This window comes from Lagenorhynchus albirostris, chromosome 7 (assembly GCF_949774975.1).
Source record: "Lagenorhynchus albirostris chromosome 7, mLagAlb1.1, whole genome shotgun sequence".
Taxonomy (NCBI): domain Eukaryota; kingdom Metazoa; phylum Chordata; class Mammalia; order Artiodactyla; family Delphinidae; genus Lagenorhynchus; species Lagenorhynchus albirostris.
Window position 1 is genome coordinate 32,879,142 of NC_083101.1, and position 20,295 is coordinate 32,899,436.

General features: G+C 36.7%; 1 protein-coding gene across 6 annotated transcripts in view; it reads right to left on the reverse strand.

Annotated features, from left to right (window-relative positions):
* Nucleotides 1-3,591: 3,591 nt before the first annotated feature.
* Nucleotides 3,592-20,295, reverse strand: part of TGFBR1 (transforming growth factor beta receptor 1) — a 75,437-nt gene continuing 58,733 nt past the window's right edge. For 5 of the 6 annotated variants that reach the window (XM_060154756.1, XM_060154753.1, XM_060154755.1 and 2 more), the window contains 3 exons: nucleotides 13,408-13,532; nucleotides 12,273-12,403; nucleotides 3,592-9,287 (listed from right to left, as the gene is read on the reverse strand). In XM_060154756.1, coding sequence (XP_060010739.1) covers nucleotides 9,162-9,287; nucleotides 12,273-12,403; nucleotides 13,408-13,532 — 382 coding nt within the window. In that variant the 3' untranslated portion in view covers nucleotides 3,592-9,161. Of the gene's footprint in view, nucleotides 9,288-9,425; nucleotides 9,475-12,272; nucleotides 12,404-13,407; nucleotides 13,533-20,295 lie in introns of those variants that run through there. The other variant, XM_060154754.1, reaches the window with a different exon arrangement.

Below are 20,295 nucleotides of genomic sequence, written 5' to 3' on the forward strand. Positions count from 1 at the left end.
CAAACTCATGTCCCCTGCATTGGCAAGCAGATTCTTAACCACTGTGCCACTAGGGAAGCCCCTCTCAGAAACTTTTATAATTTTTCAATGAAATTTATTCTTGTATTCCTAATGCTATTGTGTGTGGAAGTTTTTTAATTTTAAGAGGATTGCTCATTGCTAATAGAGAATTTCAATTGATTTTTATATATTGATCTTGTATCATACAACCCTGCAATTTATCCTAGTAGCTTTTTTGTGGATTCCTTAGGATCATACAAGATCATGTCTTAGGATCATACAAGATCATGTGAATAGTTTTACTTTTTCAAATTTGAATTCCTTTCATCTTTGGGAGGGGTTGGGGGGAGGAAGATCAGGAGCTGGATAGAACCTCCACTACAGTGTTGCATAAAAATGAGTGGATATTTTTGCTTGCTCCTGATTTCAGAAGAAAAGCTCTCTTTTATCACTAAGTTTATTAGCTATGGAATTTTCATAGATTGAAAGAATTCTTCACTTAGGTTGAGGAAGGTGCCTTACATTCCTAGTTTGGGTTTTTATCATGAATGGGTGTCAAATTCTGTCAAATGCTTTTTCCTGTGTCTAGTTGACTGTATGGGTTTTATCATTTTATTAATATGGTATACAACTTTTTGGATGTGAAATCAAGCTTGCAGCTCCAGGATATATCCTATCTGGTCCTTGTGTATAAACCTTTTTATTTGTTGCTGGATTCAGTTTGCTAATAGTGTGAAGGACTTTTGCATCTATCTTTATGGAATTTAAATACCTTTTCAAATATAGGTATTTAAAACTAAACTTCCCTCTCAGTACTGTTTTAGCTGCATACCGTAAATTTCAATATGCTGTTTTTTCATTCCATTAAAATTTTCTAACTTCCCTTGATTTCTTCAATACACAGGCATTTAGAAATGTGTTAAATTTCCACATATTTGAGGGTCTGCAAAATGTCTGTTGGTGACTTCTAACTTAATTTCAACATGGTTGAATACACTTTCTATGATTTTAGTCCTTTCAAATTCATTGAGACTTGTTTTATGGCATAGTATGTGCTCTTTCCTGGAGAATGTTCCATGTGGACTTGAAAAGAATGTGTGTTCTGCTGTGGTGGTTGGTCTACACATGTCAGAACAAGTTGGGTGATGATATTCTCTTTTTTGCTTTTTGTCGAGTTCTATCAATTATTGAGAATGTGATATTAATCTCCAAATATCATTGCTGAATTGTCCATTTCTCCTTCAGTTCTGTCACTATTTTCTCCATGTATTTGTTTTTAAGTGCATATACATTAATAGCTGCTATATCTGAAACCAAGCAGGACCCTGCAGTCCCCTCCCAGGGACAGATACCCGTGTCCCCCACGCCTTCTTTGTAGAAAAGTTTCAGCCTCCAAGGCCTTCCCCAAATACCAAAGGGCAAATGTAATCAGAAGTGAGAAAATGCAGAAACAAAAGAAAACAGTCAAACAAGACAAAATAATATATATATAAAACAAAGTCAAGGACCTTTAGTTCCTCCTCAAGGGCTATAGATAATATCCTGAGGCATATCCATGAATTGTTTTGCAGATAGAACCCCTACCAGCTAGAAGAAGTTAACTGCATTCTGACCACAAGCATGTAGACCCCAGACCATTGGGAACCAGAAAGTTGATGAGAGTCCCAAAACATCACCCTGTTGCCTCACCACCAACCAGTCAGAATTATGCATGAACTGATCACTGACCCTATGGCCCCCTCCCTCACTTTGTCTTTTTTTTTTTTTTTTTTTTTACGGTGTGCGGGCCTCTCACTGTTGTGGCCTCTCCCGTTGCAGAGCACAGGCTCCGGACGCGCAGGCTCAGCGGCCATGGCTCACGGGCCCAGCCGCTCTGCGGCATATGGGATCTTCCCGGACCAGGGCACGAACCCTTGTCCCCTGCATCGGCAGGCGGACTCTCAACCACTGCGCCACCAGGGAAGCCCCCTCACTTTGTCTTTAAAAACCCTTCCTTAAAATCCACGGGGGAGTTCAAGTCTTTCGAGCACGAGCTGCCCGTTCTTGCTTGGCCCCACGCTGGGTGCCTTGCAATAAACACTACTTTCCTTCACCACAACCTGGTGTCACTAGATTGGCTTTACCACATGCAGGAGAGCGAACCCAAGCTTGGTTGGGTAACATATCTCCCTCATATACTGACCCTTTATCATTTGAAATGTCCTCTATTTCTAGTAATTTGTTTCAAATCCCACTTTGTCTGACATTATCCATTCTGGCTCCCTTATGGTTTCTGTTTGCATGGTATATATTTTTTTCCATACTTTTATACTATTTGTCTTTGAATCCAAAGTGTCTCTTGTAGACATCATATAGTTAAGTCTTGCTTTTTTATCCATTATGACAGTTTCTACCTTATGATTGGACTAAATACTTGAATCAAATTTAATGAAATCATTGGTATGGTTAGATTTATGGTTACCATTTTACTATGTTTTCTAAATGTCTCAAATGTTTTTGCACCTCCATCTTTCTATTGCTGCCTTCTTTTGTGTTAAATATTTTTTAGTGTGCCATTTAAAAAAAAAAAATTTATTTGGCTGCGCCGAGTCTTTAGTTGCAGCACACGGGATCTTCGTTGTGGCATGTGGGATCTTTTGATTGCAGAATGTGGGATCTAGTTCTCTGACCAGGGATCGAACCTGGGCCCCCTGCATTGGGAGCATGGAGTCTTAACTGCTGGACCACCAGGGAAGTCCCTAGTGTGCCATTTAGATTTGTTTTCTTCAACTGTATTTTGAGTGTTTTAGTGGATGCTCTAGGGACTGCAGTATGTATTTTAATTAACCAATATCTTCAGATTAATAGTAATGTAATTTCAATAAAATACAGAATCCCCCTTTGTTCCAGTATAGTTCCATTTCCTACCCACTCCTTTGTGCTACTATTGTAATGTACATTGCATCTATGTAATAAAACCAACAATACAGTATTATTATTTGTGTCATACAATAACATGCCATTTAAAGAGAAAATAGGTATTGTGGTAGGTAGATGTCTCCTCAAGATTCCCATCCTTTGTTTATTCAATCAAGGTTCTGCTGTGAAAGGATTTTACAAATGAAATTGAGGTTACTAAATAGGGAGATTGGGCCTTTCTGGATAATCTAGGCTAATGTAACCACATGATCCCTGAAAAGGCAAAGAAGAAAGTAGAAGATTCCATTGGAGAGAGATGTGGTGGAAAAGAGAAGCAGAGGAAAGATGGAGAGAAGGGGAGATTAGAGAGATGAAGTGTGAGAAGGACTGGAACTGCTTTTGCTGTCCTTGAAGATGGCAGTGGGGACCAAGGAATGTAAGCGCTTTCTAGAAGCGAAGAACAACCCCTGGCTGATAGTCCCCAAGGAAATGGGGATGTCAGTCCTACAACCACATGGAACTGAATTCTGCCAACAACCTGAATAAGCTTGGAAGTCAATTCATCCTGAGCCTCCAGAAAGGAATGTAGCACACCCAATGCATTGATTTTTTTTTTTTTTTGGACTTCCGAAATATGCAGCAGAGAATCAACTGAGCCACATTATACCTGGACTTCAGAAATGTGACATCATCATAAGTAGGTGTTATTTTAAGTCAGTACATTTGTAGTAATTTGTTACAGCAGCAATACCTTTATACAGTCTTTTATCTTTCCCATTTCCAGTACTTTTTATTTCATTCTGTGGATTCAAGTTACCACCTGGTATCATTTTCATTCTGAAGAATTTCTTTTAGTATTTCCTGTAAGGTAGATCTACAGAGAACAAATCATTTTAGTCTTACTTTGCCACTTTTTTTCTTTTTTTGGTTTTCGTTTTTGAAAGCTGGTTTAGTTGTATCCAAATCCTGTAATTCTCAACAGTCTAGGGTCCCTTTCCCTTCTTTGAAATACTTTAAGTTGCCAATATCCCTTTATAATTCTATTCTTTCATAATAGGAAAGAAAATAGTCATCTTAAGTTTCTTCTTTTTTCCATTTCTCTTCAACTCACACTAAGAATCCTTTATTTCCACAATGATTTAATATTATTTAACTGAATATTTTCTAATTCGTAGAAGTCATACATGGCTGAGCCCTAGCTTTTGTAACATCAGATTTTCTACTCACTTTTTTGGAATAGCCCCACTGTTTTCTAAATCCTCAATTATGAAACAAAAAAAGCAGAGTTGCAGGCCATATATGTAAAATCACTTTCTCCAAATTACGAAACCCCAGGGGCAGAAGAGGTGATAAAGAGATAAAGCTAGTTCTGCTTTCTCTGAATCTATATAATGTTTTAAAAATAATCTTTCTTACTTCTAACTTCCAACAAAAGCTCTACCTCCTAGTGATACGTCTTTATTATGAAGGAAAAAAAAAATCCCTAAATCCAGTCTCTGAATTGAAGTGACTAGTCTTTAATGCAAGAACAATCTCATCTGCAAAACCTCTCCCAGAGTCCATCGAGGGCTTGGGGATGACATCTCCCCTCTCTACCACTACTTCCTTAGTTCTTTTATCAGCCAAGTTCTCACTCCCAGGAGACTGTTCAAATCTACTTAAAAAAACAAAAAACAGAACAAACAAAACTTATTTCTACAAATTATTTCTCACAAATCCTTAAATTAGGAAAAGAAGGAAAAATAAGGTAAAACTTAGAAGATGAAAATACTCTAAATTTCCTTTGAAAATCATTGAAAAACTTAAACACCACTTTAACACAAACTTAGCAAAATCTGCTGAGCCAGAGGCAAAGCAGTTCACATGTAGACATGTCCCATCCTGTCCACTGACAGATCAATAACCTCCAAGCATGTGGAAAGAAGCCTCCACACACACAGATGCACCTGTGTGCACCTGTGGGGACTTCTCAAACATGTTCTGATACTGTAACCTGTACCAGGTAGTCATCCAAAGATTCTAGTCTCTATTTACAGCAACTGCATTTCATAACAGCATGGCTCACTCCAATATACACACTTTATTTTAAATTATGCCACTAGCACTTGGGAAAAAAAGTAATTTATTTGCATTGCTTCCATTTTTCTACTGTAGTGTTAGGACTTGACATAAGCATTATTCCTCTACTTCCTATTTACAGTTCATTCAGAATATTACTACAAATACAATATACAGTTTAAAAAAACTTATGGGGAACTGCAGTTTTTGTATTTTCTCTCCTCTTTAGAGGATTCTCAAAATCATCCAACTTAAATGAAAATTTATATGGACATTTTCTGTACACATCTTATAGGCCAGAGATTACAGTGATAAAGCCAAAAGGATTTTGCACAAATACAATAAAATATAGAAATCAAAGTATAGATGTTATTTGGGGTACAAATATAAACAATACAGTACCATTTGAGTAATTTAGCAACATAATACTCATACTTTATAGAAATAAAACTGCAAACCTGGAGAATGCTCTGACAAATATTAAACATCATATATACAATGAGGTAAATGTACCTTGGTCTCTCAAGAGGTAATTTAAGTTTAAAGCAATTGACATTTTGAAGCATCTCCTTGACATATAAAGAAATACCAAACACCCCATTCCATTGGCACAATGTGAAAAAGGGATATCAAAACATGGTTCATGATATTCAATTCACAAAATTCATTTAAAAATGAAAACATTCACTGAAGTTCTTTTTAAGCTTTAAGAAACTGGTTGAATGTTATTAACCACATTTTTTAAAGTTTACAATTACAAATAAGACTGCATAATAGGGTTGAAAAGTTTAAATGTACTGACAATCCTCAGAATGTCCTAGAAGTCCAGCATTTCTAGAGAGAGGGCCCATGGGCATCCCAGCATTACAAAACACTCAAGAAGCTGTAGTACATGTCATGAGCTATTCTTTAGACTCTCAAAAACATCTGAATTGGCAATTTCTGCCAAGCTGTGACAGAACCAGTATTTGGACTCTCTACCATCTGGAGCCAGAACACTGCCATGGTCAAGAAACAGTTTACTTACAACCACTCTTTCAGTGCAGGCATGAAAATAAACTCTTGATATGACATGTCTAATGGAATACTAATTTTGCTGTGCATTTTAATTAGCACTTTGCCATCTTGTTTTACAAAATATTCTGTATGTGACAGTTCTTTAATGTAGAGGAGGAAAAAAAAGGTAATCCATGTATGAGCTGCAAAATGGCCAAGTGACCAATGAAAGTTCTTAAGAACTGAAATTTGGAATTTCTGATGACCATGGCACTGTATCCTGACTCGAGGCACTTCCTGAACACTATCATTACAGCATAACTAGAGGCTCAGCTCTTTGGACCTTACCCTGTCCTATGGAAGATACAACTGGCTACCGCTTCATTGCCACAGCTACCACCTTGCTGCCATCCCAATCTGAGTCAGGGACCAGCAGGAAGGCAGTTTGGGAGAGAGAGAGCTGAGATATTAAGAAAGGACCAGGAATGTCTACACCCCACTAGGTCATACCCGACCCCCATCCCCGTTCCTCTGGGGACACTAACAAAGTGGACGTGGACAGATAATTTGCCTGAAGGTATATTTTAGCCAAGCTGAAACTTGGAAAGTGAGCATCTGAAGATAGGCAGTATAAACAAAGGTTTGTGTTTTTAAATAATAAAATTCATTCTCAAATTTTTCTGCAGTTATAGCCACAGTAATCATGATCTATAAATCTTTTAAGTTACTTTCATTTTCAATACTAGCTAATTGGGGTTATCAAACCATCATTAGCCAAGAAAATGGAATTATCTAGAGTAACATGTAAACCCAATTTAGAACTAAATTCCAACTTTTAAAAAATTCCCTGATTCATCAAAAGTACATTTTATCCATTTAGGCAAGAACAGTAAAATTGTAACTTATTTTTTGACTTAATGAAGAATATCTTCAGCAAAAGTTGATTACCTTATATGAAAGTGAGAAATCATGTATCACAACTTTAAATCAGAGAACTTTTGGTATGTTCTTAAAATTATATAAAAATAGCTTTAGTGATTAACATGCATTGGTCCCCTGGATTTCATAAAGCAGATCTGGTAGGCTTGTAAATGGCCAAAAAAATTTTTTAAAGTACCTGATCACAGAGCTAGAGATTAATAAACAGGAAATATAACACAATTACAAAAAACAAACCTCTCAAACTCACTCATTTGCTTTGATGAAATCATGGTAACTACAAAAAACCCCTCAAATTTGGACTCAAAATATTAACCTCTAAACATATTTTCCTCATGACGTTTTTAAACACATAAAATTGACACTAAATTCCTATGTAATATGTCATTCATTCTGAAATTACTTTGGCTTTAAGACCAAATAGTCTTTCAGATTTGTTCTATGTATAAGAGATAAGACATTAACAGAATGCAGCTCAGTCAGCATAAGTGGCCACTATCTCTTACCAAAATACTGTACAGGTTATTCTGACCCTTTCATCAGGAAATTGATAGCACTATAAGGTGAACGTCTTGCCTCACAGCTATGATAGGTTCCCCACCCCCACCCCCACCCCCAGATTAAGATCACAGTGATAAAGAGGATTTCGAAAACTGTAAAAATCTTGCAGACTTTCTAACAAACACTGGAAGTAAAACCAGTTATTATAAGCTAGTTTCAACTTAATGTGAGAAGACCATGACAAATTTGCCTTAAACATTTAATTTGACCAAAAACATCTGTAAATGGAGAACCTCTCCTCAGAATATTCCTTAGCTACCACTTTCCCAAATATCAAGGGTGCACCGAATTCATTCCATAACCATGTGAATTAGGCATTTGCAGTATCTGCACAGAGAAGGAAAGACTGAATTAAAAGCTGCCTTCCTTAAAGTGTAGTGAGACCTCAAAACCACACTAACTCTAACCTTAGGTACAAAGACAGAAAATCCACAGAACATTGACTCCTACACAACAAATGTGACTCTCTCACACACTGTTATCCACATTATTAACTACCTTTACCTTCCAAGAAAAAGGCCTATCATTTAACATTAACCATATTCTAATTTTAAACGTAGCTCATTTCTTAAAAAAATAACACTGTCTTTGATCAGATAAAGAAAAAAAATGGCTTACAGAATGCCACACAACTTTTCACAAGCAGCTAGACAAACTTTCCCTTTAGAAAAATTAGTCTGTATGCTACAGATTTTAAATTATTAAAGTACTATAAGCATCTAGAGTGCCACTTGATTCTTTTAAAGTATACTTAGACAACACAATTAAAATGCAAAAGCGTGACATGAGAATATTCAAACATGACCATGATAACAATTTACCAATTAATGCCACTTCATTTCTTTAGTGGTTTAAGCACATTTTGGTAGGAAAAAGGCATTTTCAAAATGGAATACCAAATGACATACCAGAAAAACTCTTCCAAAAAACAAAACAGAAAAAGTCTGGGTTATCCAGGTAAATAAACTTTTGAATTAAAACACTACACGTTTTAACACACAGAGACAGACTTTAAGCAGTTCTACTCATTTCCATTAGAAAGACACAGAGGTGGCACTTACTGGTATAGTACAATCCCATTTTGAAGGCATGTAATGTTCTGAATATGTGAAAGAACAATAATAATATACAAAATACAATTGCATAAATTATGTTCCTCACTACTATATGAGGTCATTTTTAGACTCAAGATAAGAGTTTTATAAGTGTTAGTTTTAAGATCCTGAAAATTATAGAACAGTACATTCAAAGTCTGCATCAAGGAAACCCTTTAGTGGTTCAGAATCCTCTGAGAATGTACTAACCAGGAGTAAATCACTTTCTTTAAAAATAAGAAATGTTTCATATAACTCAGCAATTCAGCTCCTTTACCCTTAAAGATGATCTTCAGCACAGCAGAGTTACCTAAAGTTAAGACCAGCAATCATTTAAAAAAACGTTTTGTGTTAATAAAAAATAAAGGTAGACCACACAACATTTTGTTAACTGTCCTGGGAAAGAATCGTTCATAGTGCACAGAAAGGACCCCACATGGCTGTTTCCTGGGTCCAAAGAAATCCTGGGACGTTTTTAATTGACCTTATTACATTGTTGCAAAAGGAAGCAATATCCTTCTGTTCCCTCTCAGTGAGGTAGAACAACTGACCTCCCAAATTAAAACCCAGGAGCAGATCTGAAGAAAAAGTAGAGTTCAGGCAAAGCCGCAGAATTTACATTTTGATGCCTTCCTGCTGACTGAGCTGTGATAATGTTTTCTTAATCCGCAGAGCTGTAAGCCTAGCTGCTCCATTGGCATACCAACATTCTCTCATAATTTTAGCCATCACTCTCAAGGCCTACAAGAAAAGACAAGAAAGATCATTAACGCATGCACCACTTTTCACTGATTTGGATAATAATCTTTACCTGTTAATTTTCTTTTAAAATAACATATATACAAGTATTTCTGTTTCAGCATTACTTGTAATAGCAAGTGAGTAGAAATGACCTAAATACCCATCAACAGGGTACTGGTGCCAGGAGCTGGAAAGCAGATGGACAAGGGGTGATTTACTTTGTAGACTGAAAAGGCTGAATACTAAAGCAGAGTTGTTCAAGGCAAAGAAGGAACCTGACTCACCATGAAATGCCCCCCAGAAGTGAGGAATTAACTGCATCAAGTACCCCTGGGGTGGAGTTCAGGCTAAAAATAGGATCAGCCAAAGGAGCTAGAACCCCAGATAGCTGCCCCCCCGCCCCCCGCCCAACCTCACACAGCTGGGTGACTGCCCTACCCCCACCCCAGCAGAAGTCGAGAGGTTCGCACCTGAGAGAGTAGAACTGAGATTTCTGTCTTGGGGAACATGGCGAAGTTCCACACTGACAACACACTGAACGCTAAGACCATAAACTTTCTTCCGAAAACACGGCCACTGACTTTACATAATCCTCCAGGTAAGAGACTGGAAGAGTCTTTCGCCCAAGAGGAAAAGCCTGAAGAGACTGACATCAGTGGTTCCCCAAGGAAGCAACCCAGTTACATCACGCTCACATCACAGTTGATGATGATAAGCTCCATTCGTGTGCACAAAGCTTCCCATCAGCTTTCAGTGCCCCTTTTATACATGAAGAGTATGAGCTTGATCAAACATTTGAGGAAAGTAATATGAAATGCAGAAGTTGACAAAAACAGAAAAAAGCACCTTGGAGAAAACAGAAGGTGTATAGAAAGAAGACAGTATCAACAATCTATCATTAATATCCTCAAAGAGATAAAAGAAAACACTGATATTGGACTTATCAATAATTTTTTGGGTTTTGTTTGGTTTTAGAAAAACTTTACAGAACTAGAAGATAAACCTGAATAATAATAATAAAAAACTCAAAAGATAAAAGCTGATACATCTCCCAGAAAGTTGAGAAAAAACCCCCCAAAGAGATGGATAATAGGAGGGAAAAGATAAGAAAATTAGAATGCCTGTTCAGGACATCTACATTCATAACCAGAGTTGAACAAAAAGAACAGAGGAAAATGGAAAGGAACACATCAAGGAAATACTTGAGGAAAATTCCCTAGAAATGAACATTTGTTTCCAGATAAAAATGACCAAGGGCCCAGCCCATACATGAATTCATCCAACAAACTGAGTGCCTATAGTCTACTAGATAACCATCCTAGGTGTTAGGGAACTAACAGCAGTGAACTAACAGACAAAATTTCTGCTCTCATAAAGCTGATATTCTAGAAGGCTAAAGCATATAATTAATAAATAAGCAAAATACATGGACTGTCAATGGTAAGTGATAAGGAGAAACATCGTTTAGAGAAGGAGATAAAATATGCCAGGGAAGGAAGGTGCTATTTTAAATAGGTTGAGAGGTAATGTCTCACTGACAGGGTAACATCTGAGCAGAGAGCTGAGAGAGGGGGAAAATGAGCAAACCAAGAAACAGGAAGATGTGGGATCCAGGAAGGAGGATTCACCATAAAAGAGGCAAAGGGAATCACGGGTGAAAGGTGAGGGATATCCCAAGATGAAAGCTGGCCTAGAGAACAACCAGTCCAGACTGGAAAAAGTCAGACGGTTCTGAAGATACTTCTGTAGGTATCCTATCAGTTTCAAATTCTTGATGTGTTTCAGCTATTGAGAGATTTGTAAAACCCTAGAAAAGTGAAAGATTGAGTTAGTGATAAGTACATAGAAAACTAGCCAAATGGAGAAAAAAACAAAAATGCCAGTGATGGCATTAATTCAGCATGCTGTGAGAGTAAGTGCAAATTGCATGTGCATTTTTAATGTTAACTGCTAACTCTCCTTCATGCTTAAAAAGCCATCTGTTTAATACTAATCTGCTCTAATCACTGAATGAGTACATGAGTAATTCCAATTTGTAACTGCTTTGTAGTATCAAGATCAAATTTTACAAGACAAGATCTAGCCCAATTCCATTCGTTAAAACATGCAGATTCTGTGAGCACACAATATATTTTATCTGGGCCTGGATACTTGATTTGGTTGGAGGTAGCCAAGGAACTCTCTTGATGTCAAAGGTGTCTACTAAGGCCTACATTATTTTAAGATGTAAAATCAACTACTTAAGTAACCAGCTTTTTATTCTTCCTAAACTACAAAACATCAAATCTGGAGGGAAATGCTTTGTTTCACCAATATTATAATAGTATTATAATAGTAACAGCTAGCAATTAAGGACAGATTAAATAAAATTTTTCTTATGAATTCTTTAAAGGTACAACTACAAAAATATTTCTAAAACTTTTTGTAAGAGCTGGGATTGAAAAGCTCAGGCACTGCTGTAAAGCACTTTCCCCAAATTCCTGGTGAATAGTCATATGGGCAGTGAGATGAATAAAATGTAAAATCATCTGAACCATCTTCATAATCATCCAAATCCCTCATTTTACAAAAAGGCGTATTAAGGTCCAGAAAACAGAAGTGGTTTGCCCAAAGTCAGACTCTGAAATGGTAGCCAGGCTGATCTAGAATACAGGCCTCCTAATTCCATCCAGCACTCATCCCACTATTCTGGGCTGCCCTGATTGAAGGGAAGCTTTAATTAAAAATGTAGGAGGCTTGTTTCATTGGCAGATCTAAACACTGTTCTGATACACTAATGGCCACTGAAAACGTTCCACAGCCCTTTCAATATACTTAAAATTGAACATAAAAAACAAATTATTCTACTTTTACTCACTGGTTTAACAGCCATGAAAAATAAAGGAATGGGGATTCTTAATGTCTGTTTTCCTTAAAGTAGCAAATTTCCACTTACTAACCAGAAGCAGTTTAGAGAACTGTGTAGTATCCAAAATAAATACTCACTTCACAGCTCTGCCATCTGTTTGGAATATTTGGCCTTAACTTCTGTTCACAAACAACTTTTCTCATTTCTTCAACTGATGGATCAGAAGGTACAAGATCATAATAAGGCAGCTGGTAATCTTCATGAATTCCTACATTGGTAGAGAAAAAAAAATCTATTTTGAAGGATTTACTCAGATAATGTCAGAGCATTCTTTGACCAGACAGAAAAAGAACAGCTGAGAGTCCTGTTACAGTGTCCCATTACTAAATGAGGTAAATGGAACACAGCTTACAGACTGCAGTCTCTCATCCACATCTCCATCAACAACCCACCTCCTTGAGTCAGTACTGAGCCCACACCTTGAAACTAAGTATTGCCATGGGATCAGCAAAGGCTATTTTAATGATGGTTAACTATGAGCTGTGATGACGAGATTTTCTCCCAGAACCCTAATGTGCAAGAAATGAAACCTTTTATTCTACAAGTGCACAGCCTCTCAGTTGGTACGGGGATACACACACTCTATCACTAAGGTGTGAATCTTACAAGGCAAGCCTGAGGTGCAAGTCCCTTCCTCTACTTGCATCTGTCAATAACCTGTCCTATTTGCTACTCCACCCCTCACTGCCTCAAAACCCTGAGGCACTAGTCTGGTGAGCCTGGTCCTCAAGGATAAGAGACTATTTCTCAAGTAAACATTGAAAGTGCTCAGTCTAACACAAACTTACTTTAAAAAAGTAATGCAACGCAGTATATGTATTCTGTATATGTAATTTCCAGCTCTCAAGATTGAGAAAATAACCATAATCTCAGGGGGAAAAAATCAGTCTGACTCAGGTACATGCTAGAAATAGCTTCCTGGGTGGCCTCTCAAGTAGTCATCCATTCTAAATGTCTATATTGCAACATAACAAGGGGTTGGTTTCTGTTGCTTCCCAAAATTCAAGTGGAAATAGAAAAAGACTACACTGGAATAAAGCTGTGTATTAGGATAAAACTATACACTAGGATAAAGCATGTCATGTCATTTATCTCTTTCATTTTTTCTGGCACTCTCAGTGATCACTGGGTAAACAATTTCATTCAATAAAAAAGGCAATTCTTGAACCACTTGTTCATGACAAAATGTTGGGGGAGGGGAGAGAGATTTACCACCAATGGAACATCGTCGAGCTATTTCCCAGAATACTAGTCCCATTGCATAGATGTCAGCACGTTTGAAGGATTCAAAGTGTTTCATATTTATGGAATCATCTAGAACTTCAGGGGCCATGTACCTAAAAAAGAAGTCAGCATTTTATTTTATGTAATAGTGACATTACTTTTAAACTGTTTCATAAACTTCCTTTTACTCCTGGGTGGGGAGGTGGGGGGAGGGTCAATATTAATTTTGACCTTTTCCCCCTTTCACTATGCTTCTGCTGTTTTTTAAATTTAAAAATAAATTTTTTTAATTGAAGTATAGTTGATTTACAATATTGTGTTAATCACTTTGCTATACAACAGAAATTCAGTTATGCATATATATATTCTTATTTAAATATTCTTTCCCATTATGGTTTATCATAGTATACTGCATATAGTTCTCTGTTCTATACAGTAGGACGTTGTTGTTTATCCATTCCACATATAATAGCTTACACCTGCTCACCCCAACCTCCCGCTCCATCCTTCTCCCAACGCCCTCCCCCTTGGCAACCACAAGTCTGTTCTCTTTGTCCCTGAATCTGTTTCTGTTTCGTAGATAGGATTATTTGTCATATTTTAGATTCCACATATAAGTGATATCATATGGTATTTGTCTTTCTCTTTCTGACTTGCTTCACTTAGTATGATAATCTCTAGTTGCATCCATGTTGCTGCAAATGGCATTATTTTGTTCTTTTTCATGGCTGAGCAGTATTTCATTGTATCTGTATACCACATCTTCATTATCCATTCATCTGCCGATGGCCATTTAGGTTGTTTCCATGTTTTGGCTATTTTAAATAGTGCTGGTATGAACACAGGGGTGCATGTATCTTTTTTGATTAGTTTTTTCTGGATATATGCCCTGCAGTGGGATTGCTGGATCATATGATAATTCTGTTTTTAGTTTTCTCCATACTGTTCTCCATAGTGACTGTACCAACTTACATTATTCCCACCAACAGTGGAGGGTTCTGTTTTCTCCACATCCTCTCCAGCATTTTTTATTTGTAGAGTTTTTAATGATGGCCATTCTGACTGGTGTGAGGTAGTACCTCACTGTAGTTTTGATTTGCATTTCTCTAATAATTAGTGAAATTGAGCATCTTTTCATGTGCCTGTTGGCCATTTGTATTTCTTCCCTGGAGAAATGCACATTTAGGTCTTCTGCCCATTTTTCGATTGGGTTGTTTTGTTGTTGAGTTGTATGAGCTGTTTGTATATTTTGGAAATTAAGCCCTTGTTAGTCGCATCATTTGCAAATATTTTCTCCCATTCTGTAGCTTGTCTTTTCATTTTTCTAATGGTTCCTTTCCTGTGCAACAGCTTGGAAGTTTGACTAGGTCCCGTTTGTTTGTTTTTATTTCTACTGCCTAGGGAGACTGACCTAAGAAAACACTGGTGTAATTTATGTCAGAGAATGTTTTGTCTGTGATCTCTTCAAGGAGTTTTTGGTGTAATGTCTTATGTTTAAGTCTTTAAGCCACTTTGAGTTTTATTTTTGTGTATGGTGAGAGGGTGTGTTTTAACTTCATCAATTTACATGCAGCTGTCCAACTTTTCCAACACCACTTGCTGAAGGAGAGTCTTTTTTCCATTGTATATTATTGTCTCCTTTGTCGAAGATTAACTGACTGTAGTGGTGTGGGTTTATCTCTGGGCTCTCTATTCTGTACCACTGATCCATATGTCTGTTTTTGTGCCAATACCATGCTGTTTTGATTACTGTAGCTTTGTAGTACTGTCTGAAGTCTGGGAGGGTTATGCTTCCTGCTTTGTTCTTTTTCTTCAGGATTGCTTTGACAATTCTGAGTCTTTTATGGTTCCATATAAATTTTAGGATTATTCTAGTTCTGTGAAAAACGTCATGAGTAATTTTGTAGGGATTGCATTAAATCTGTAGATTGCTTTGGGTAGTATGGCCATTTTAACAATATTCTTCCAATCCAAGTGCATGGGATATCTTTCCATTTCTTTGAATCATCTTCAGTTTCCTTTATTAATGTTTTAGAGTTCTCAAGTCTTTCACCTCCTTGGGCAGGTTTATTCCTAAGCATTTTGTTTTTTATTTTTTCGCGGTACGCGGGCCTCTCTCACTGTTGTGGCCTCTCCCATTGCGGAGCACAGGCTCTGAACGCGCAGGCTCAGTGGCCATGGCTCACAGGCCTAGCCGCCCTGCGGCATGTGGGATCCTCCCGGACTGGGGCATGAACCCGTGTCCCCTGCATCGGCAGGCGGACTCTCAACCACTGCACCACCAGGGAAGCCCCTAAGTATTTTATTTTTGAGGGTGCAATTTTGAAAGTTTTTTGTTTTTTGTTTTTAACATTCCCTTCCTGATGTTTTATTGTTAGTGTAAAGAAATGCAACCGGTTTCTGTATGTTAATCTTGTATCCTGCTACCTTGCTGAATTCACTTATCAGTTCTAGTAATCGATGTGTGGAGTCTTCAGGATTTTCTATATGTAGAATCATGTCATCTGCATATAATGACAACTTTACCTCTTCCCTTCCAATTTGGATATCTTTTATTTCTTTTTCTTGTCTGATTGCTGTGGCTAGGACTACCAATACCAGGTTGAATAAAAGAGGTGTGAGTGGACATCCTTGTCTTGTTCCAGATTTTAGTGGGAAGGCTTTCAGCTTTTCACCACTGAGTATTATATTGGCTGTGGGTTTGTCATAAATAGCTTTTGTTATGTTCCCTCTGTACCCACATTGGTAAGAGTTTTTTTTTATCATGAATGGAATTTTGTCAAATGCTTTTTCTGCATCTATTGAGACAATCATGCAGTTTTTGTCTTTTCTTTTGTTCATGTGGTGTATCACATTGATTTGTGAATGTTGAACCATGCTTGTGAACTTGCAGTGAATCCCACTTGGTCATGGTGTATGGTCTTTTTTGTGTGTTTTGGATTCAGTCTGCTAATATTTTGTTGAGAATTTTTGCATCTATATTCATCAATGATATTGGCTTGTAATTTTCTTTTTTGCTGGTGTATTTGTCTGGTTTTGGTATCAGGGTGATGGTGGCTTCATAGAGTGTCTTTGGGAGTGTTCTCTTCAATTTTTGGAAGAGTTGGAAGGATCAATGTAAGTTCTTCTTTGTATGGTAGAATTCACCTGTGGAGCCATTTGGTCCTGGACTTTTGTTTGTAGGGAGTTTTTAAATTACAGATTGTTTCACCTCTAATGATCAGTCTGTTCAAATTATCTATTTTTTTATTGGAATGTAACTGCTTTACAATGTTGTGTTAGTTTCTGCTCTACAACAAAGTGAATCAGCTGTATGTATCTATTTCTTTTTGATTCAGTTTTGGTGGGCTGTATGTTTCTAGAAACTTGTCCATTTCTTCTAGGTTGTCAAATTTGTTGGCATTTAATTGTTCACAGTATTCCCTTATGGTTTTTTGTATTTCTGCAGTATCAGTTGTTATGTCTGTCTCCTTTTTCATTTACTTTATTTGGATTCTCTCTTTTCTTCTTGGTGAGCCTGGCCAGAGGTTTGTCAATTTTGATTATCCTTTCAAAGAACCAGCTCTTGGTTGTATTGATTTTTTTCTATTTTTTTAAAAAAATCTCTATTTTATTTAAAATCTCTTATTTTTCCCTCTGATCTTTATTACTTCCTTCCTTCTGCTCTCAGGTTTTGTTTGTTCTCCTTTTTCCTTTTTTCTAATTCTTTTAAGTAGTAGGTTAGGATGTTTGAGATTTTTCTTGTTTTTTGAGCAAGGTCTGTATTGCTATGAACTTCTAAGAACTGCTTTTGCTGCCATCCCATAGATTTTGTATGGTTGTGTTTTGTCATCTGTCTCAAGGTATTTTTAAAAATATTTATTTTATTTATTTTGGCTGCGCTCGGTCTTAGCTGTGGCACGCAGGATCTTTAGTTGTGGCATGCAGACTTAGTTGCGGCTTGTGGACTTCTTAGTTGCAGCATGCATGTGGGATCTAGCTTCCTGGCCAGGGATCGAACCAGACCCCCTGCATTGGGAGTGCGGAGCCTTACCCATTGGACTACCAGAGAAGTCCCTCAAGGTATTTTAAAATTTCCTCTCTGATTTCATCATTGACCCATTGGTTTTTTAGTAGCATGCTATTGAGTCTCCATGTAATCTTTTTTTTTTTTCTCATTTCTTTTCTGTGGTTGATTTCTAGTTTCATGCTGCAGTGGTCAGAAAAGATGTTTGAGATAATTTCTATACTCTTAAATTTGTTGAGGCTTGTTTTATGCCCTAGTAATGTGGTCAACCCTAGAGAATGTTCCATGTGCACTTGAAAAGAATGTTTATTCTGTTTTTTTTTTAATGTAATGTCCTGAAAATGTCAATTAAGCCTAACTGTTCTATTGTGTCATTTAGGATCTCTGTTGCCTTATTGATCTTCTGTCTAGAAGATATATCCATTGATGTGAATGGGGTTAAAGTCTCCTACTATTATTGTATTCCCATCAGTGTCTCCCTTTATGTCTGTTAGTATTTGTTTTATGTATTTAGGTACTCCTATATTATTAGGTGCATATATGTTGTCAAGTATAAAATCCTCTTCCTGTATCGATCCTTTTATCATTATATAGTGTCCTTCTCTATCTTTCTTTATGGGCTTTGTTTGAAAGTCTATTTTGTCTGATATGAGTATCGCAACCTCCCCTTTCTTTTCATTTTCATTTGCATGAAATCTTTTTCCATCCCCTCACTTTTCAATCTATGTGTGTCCTTTGCCCTAAAGTGGGTCTCTTGTAGGCAGCATATTGTAGGCTCTTGTTTTTTTCTATCAAATCTGCCACTCTTTTTTTCTATTTAAAAAAATTTATTTTATTCAAGTATTGTTGATTTACAATGTTGTGTTAATTTCTACTGTACAGCAAAGTGATTCAGATATACATATATATTTATATATATTTTCATATTCTTTTCCATTATGGTTTACCACAGGATATTGAGAGATCTCTTTTTTTGAGAGAGAGTATATTTTTATTATTTTTTAATTTAATTTTTTATTTTATACTTGGGTATAGTTGATATACAATGTGTTAATTTCAGGTGTACAGCAAAGTTGTTCAGTTAATATATATATCCATTCTTTTTCAGATTCTTTACCCATATAGGTTATCACAGAGTACTGAGTAGAGTTCCTTGTGCTACACAGTAGGTTCTTATTGATTATCTGTTTTATATATAGTATTGTGTATGTTAATCCCAACCTCCTGATTTATCACTCCCCCCCTACCTTTCCCCTTTGGTAACCATAAATTTGTTTTCTAAGTCTGTGAGTCTGTTTCTACTTTGTAAATAAGTTCATTTGTATCATTTTTTAAATTGCACATATAAGTGATATCATATGATATTTGTCTTTTTCTGTCTGACTTACTTCACTTAGTATGATAATCTCTAGGTCCATCCATGTTGCTGCAAATGGCATTATTTCGTTCTTTTTAATGGCTAATGGTCCATTGTGTGTGTGTGTGTATATGTATATATACATGTGTGTGTGTGAATACACACACACCCCACATCTTTTTTATCCATTCTTCTGTCAATGGACATTTAGACTGCTTCCATGTCTTGGCTATTTTAAATAGTGCTGCAATGAACATTGGGATGCATGTATCTTTTTGAATCATGGTTTTCTTGGATATATGCCCAGGAGTGAGATTGCTGGATCATATAGTAGTTCTATTTTTAGTTTTTTTAGGGAACCTCCATACTGTTCTCCATGGTGGTTGTACCAATTTACATTCCCACCAGCAGTTGTAGGAGGGGTCCCTTTTCTCCACATCCTCTCCAGCATTTATGGTTTGTAGATTTTTTTGATGATGGCCATTCTGACTGGTGTGAGGTGATACCTCATTGTAGTTTTGATTTGCTTTTCTCTAATAATTAGCTGAGCATCTTTTCATGTGCCTCTTGGCCATCTGTATGTCTTCTTTGGAGAAATATCAATTTAGGTCTTCCACCCATTTTTTGATTGGGTTGCTTTTTTTGATAGTGAGCCATATGAGCTGTTTGTAAATTTTAGAGACTAAGCCCTTGTCCATTGCATAGTTTGCAAATATTTTCTCCCATTCTGTGGTTGTTTTTTTGTTTTGTTTATGGGTTCCTTTGCTGTGCAGAAGCTTACCACTCTGTCTTTTGATTGGAGCATTTAGTCCATTGGCATTTAAGTAGCTATTGATAGATATGTTATTCATTGCCATTTTGACCTTGTTTTCCTGTTGATTTTATATTTCTTCTTTGTCCTTTTCTATTATTTTTCCTTTTGTGATTTGATGATTTTCTCTTGTATTACACTGACATTCTCTTCTTTTTTGTTTCTGTCAATCTACTATATGTTTTTGATTTGTGTTTACTCTGTTTCTGAAATATATTAACCCCGTCCTATATCTACTTGCCTTAGACTGGTAGTCATACAGGCTCAAACACATCTAGGAAATGAAAAAAAAAAAAATCTACATTTTCTTACCCTCCTTCCCCACATTTTATGAGTTTGATGTCCTCTTTTACATCTTCATGTTCATCCTTTTGCTGTTCATTGTGGTTACCATTACTTTCACAGAATTTTTTTTTTTACTCTGTGTGTGTACTGGCTTATTTAGGTAATTTGCTTTCCAATTGTGATTTTCTCTTCCCTATAGACTGTTACTCCTTTTCTATTTAGAGAAGACCTTTCAATATTCCCTTTAGGATAGCTTTAGTACTGCTGTATTCTTTTAGTTTTTTGCTTGTCTGAGAAATTCTTTCTCTCTCCTTCTATTCTCAATGATAATCTTGCTGGGTAGAGTATCCTAGGTTGCAGATTTTTCCCTTTCAGGACTTTGAATATATCTTGCTACTCCCTTCTGGCCTGCAACAT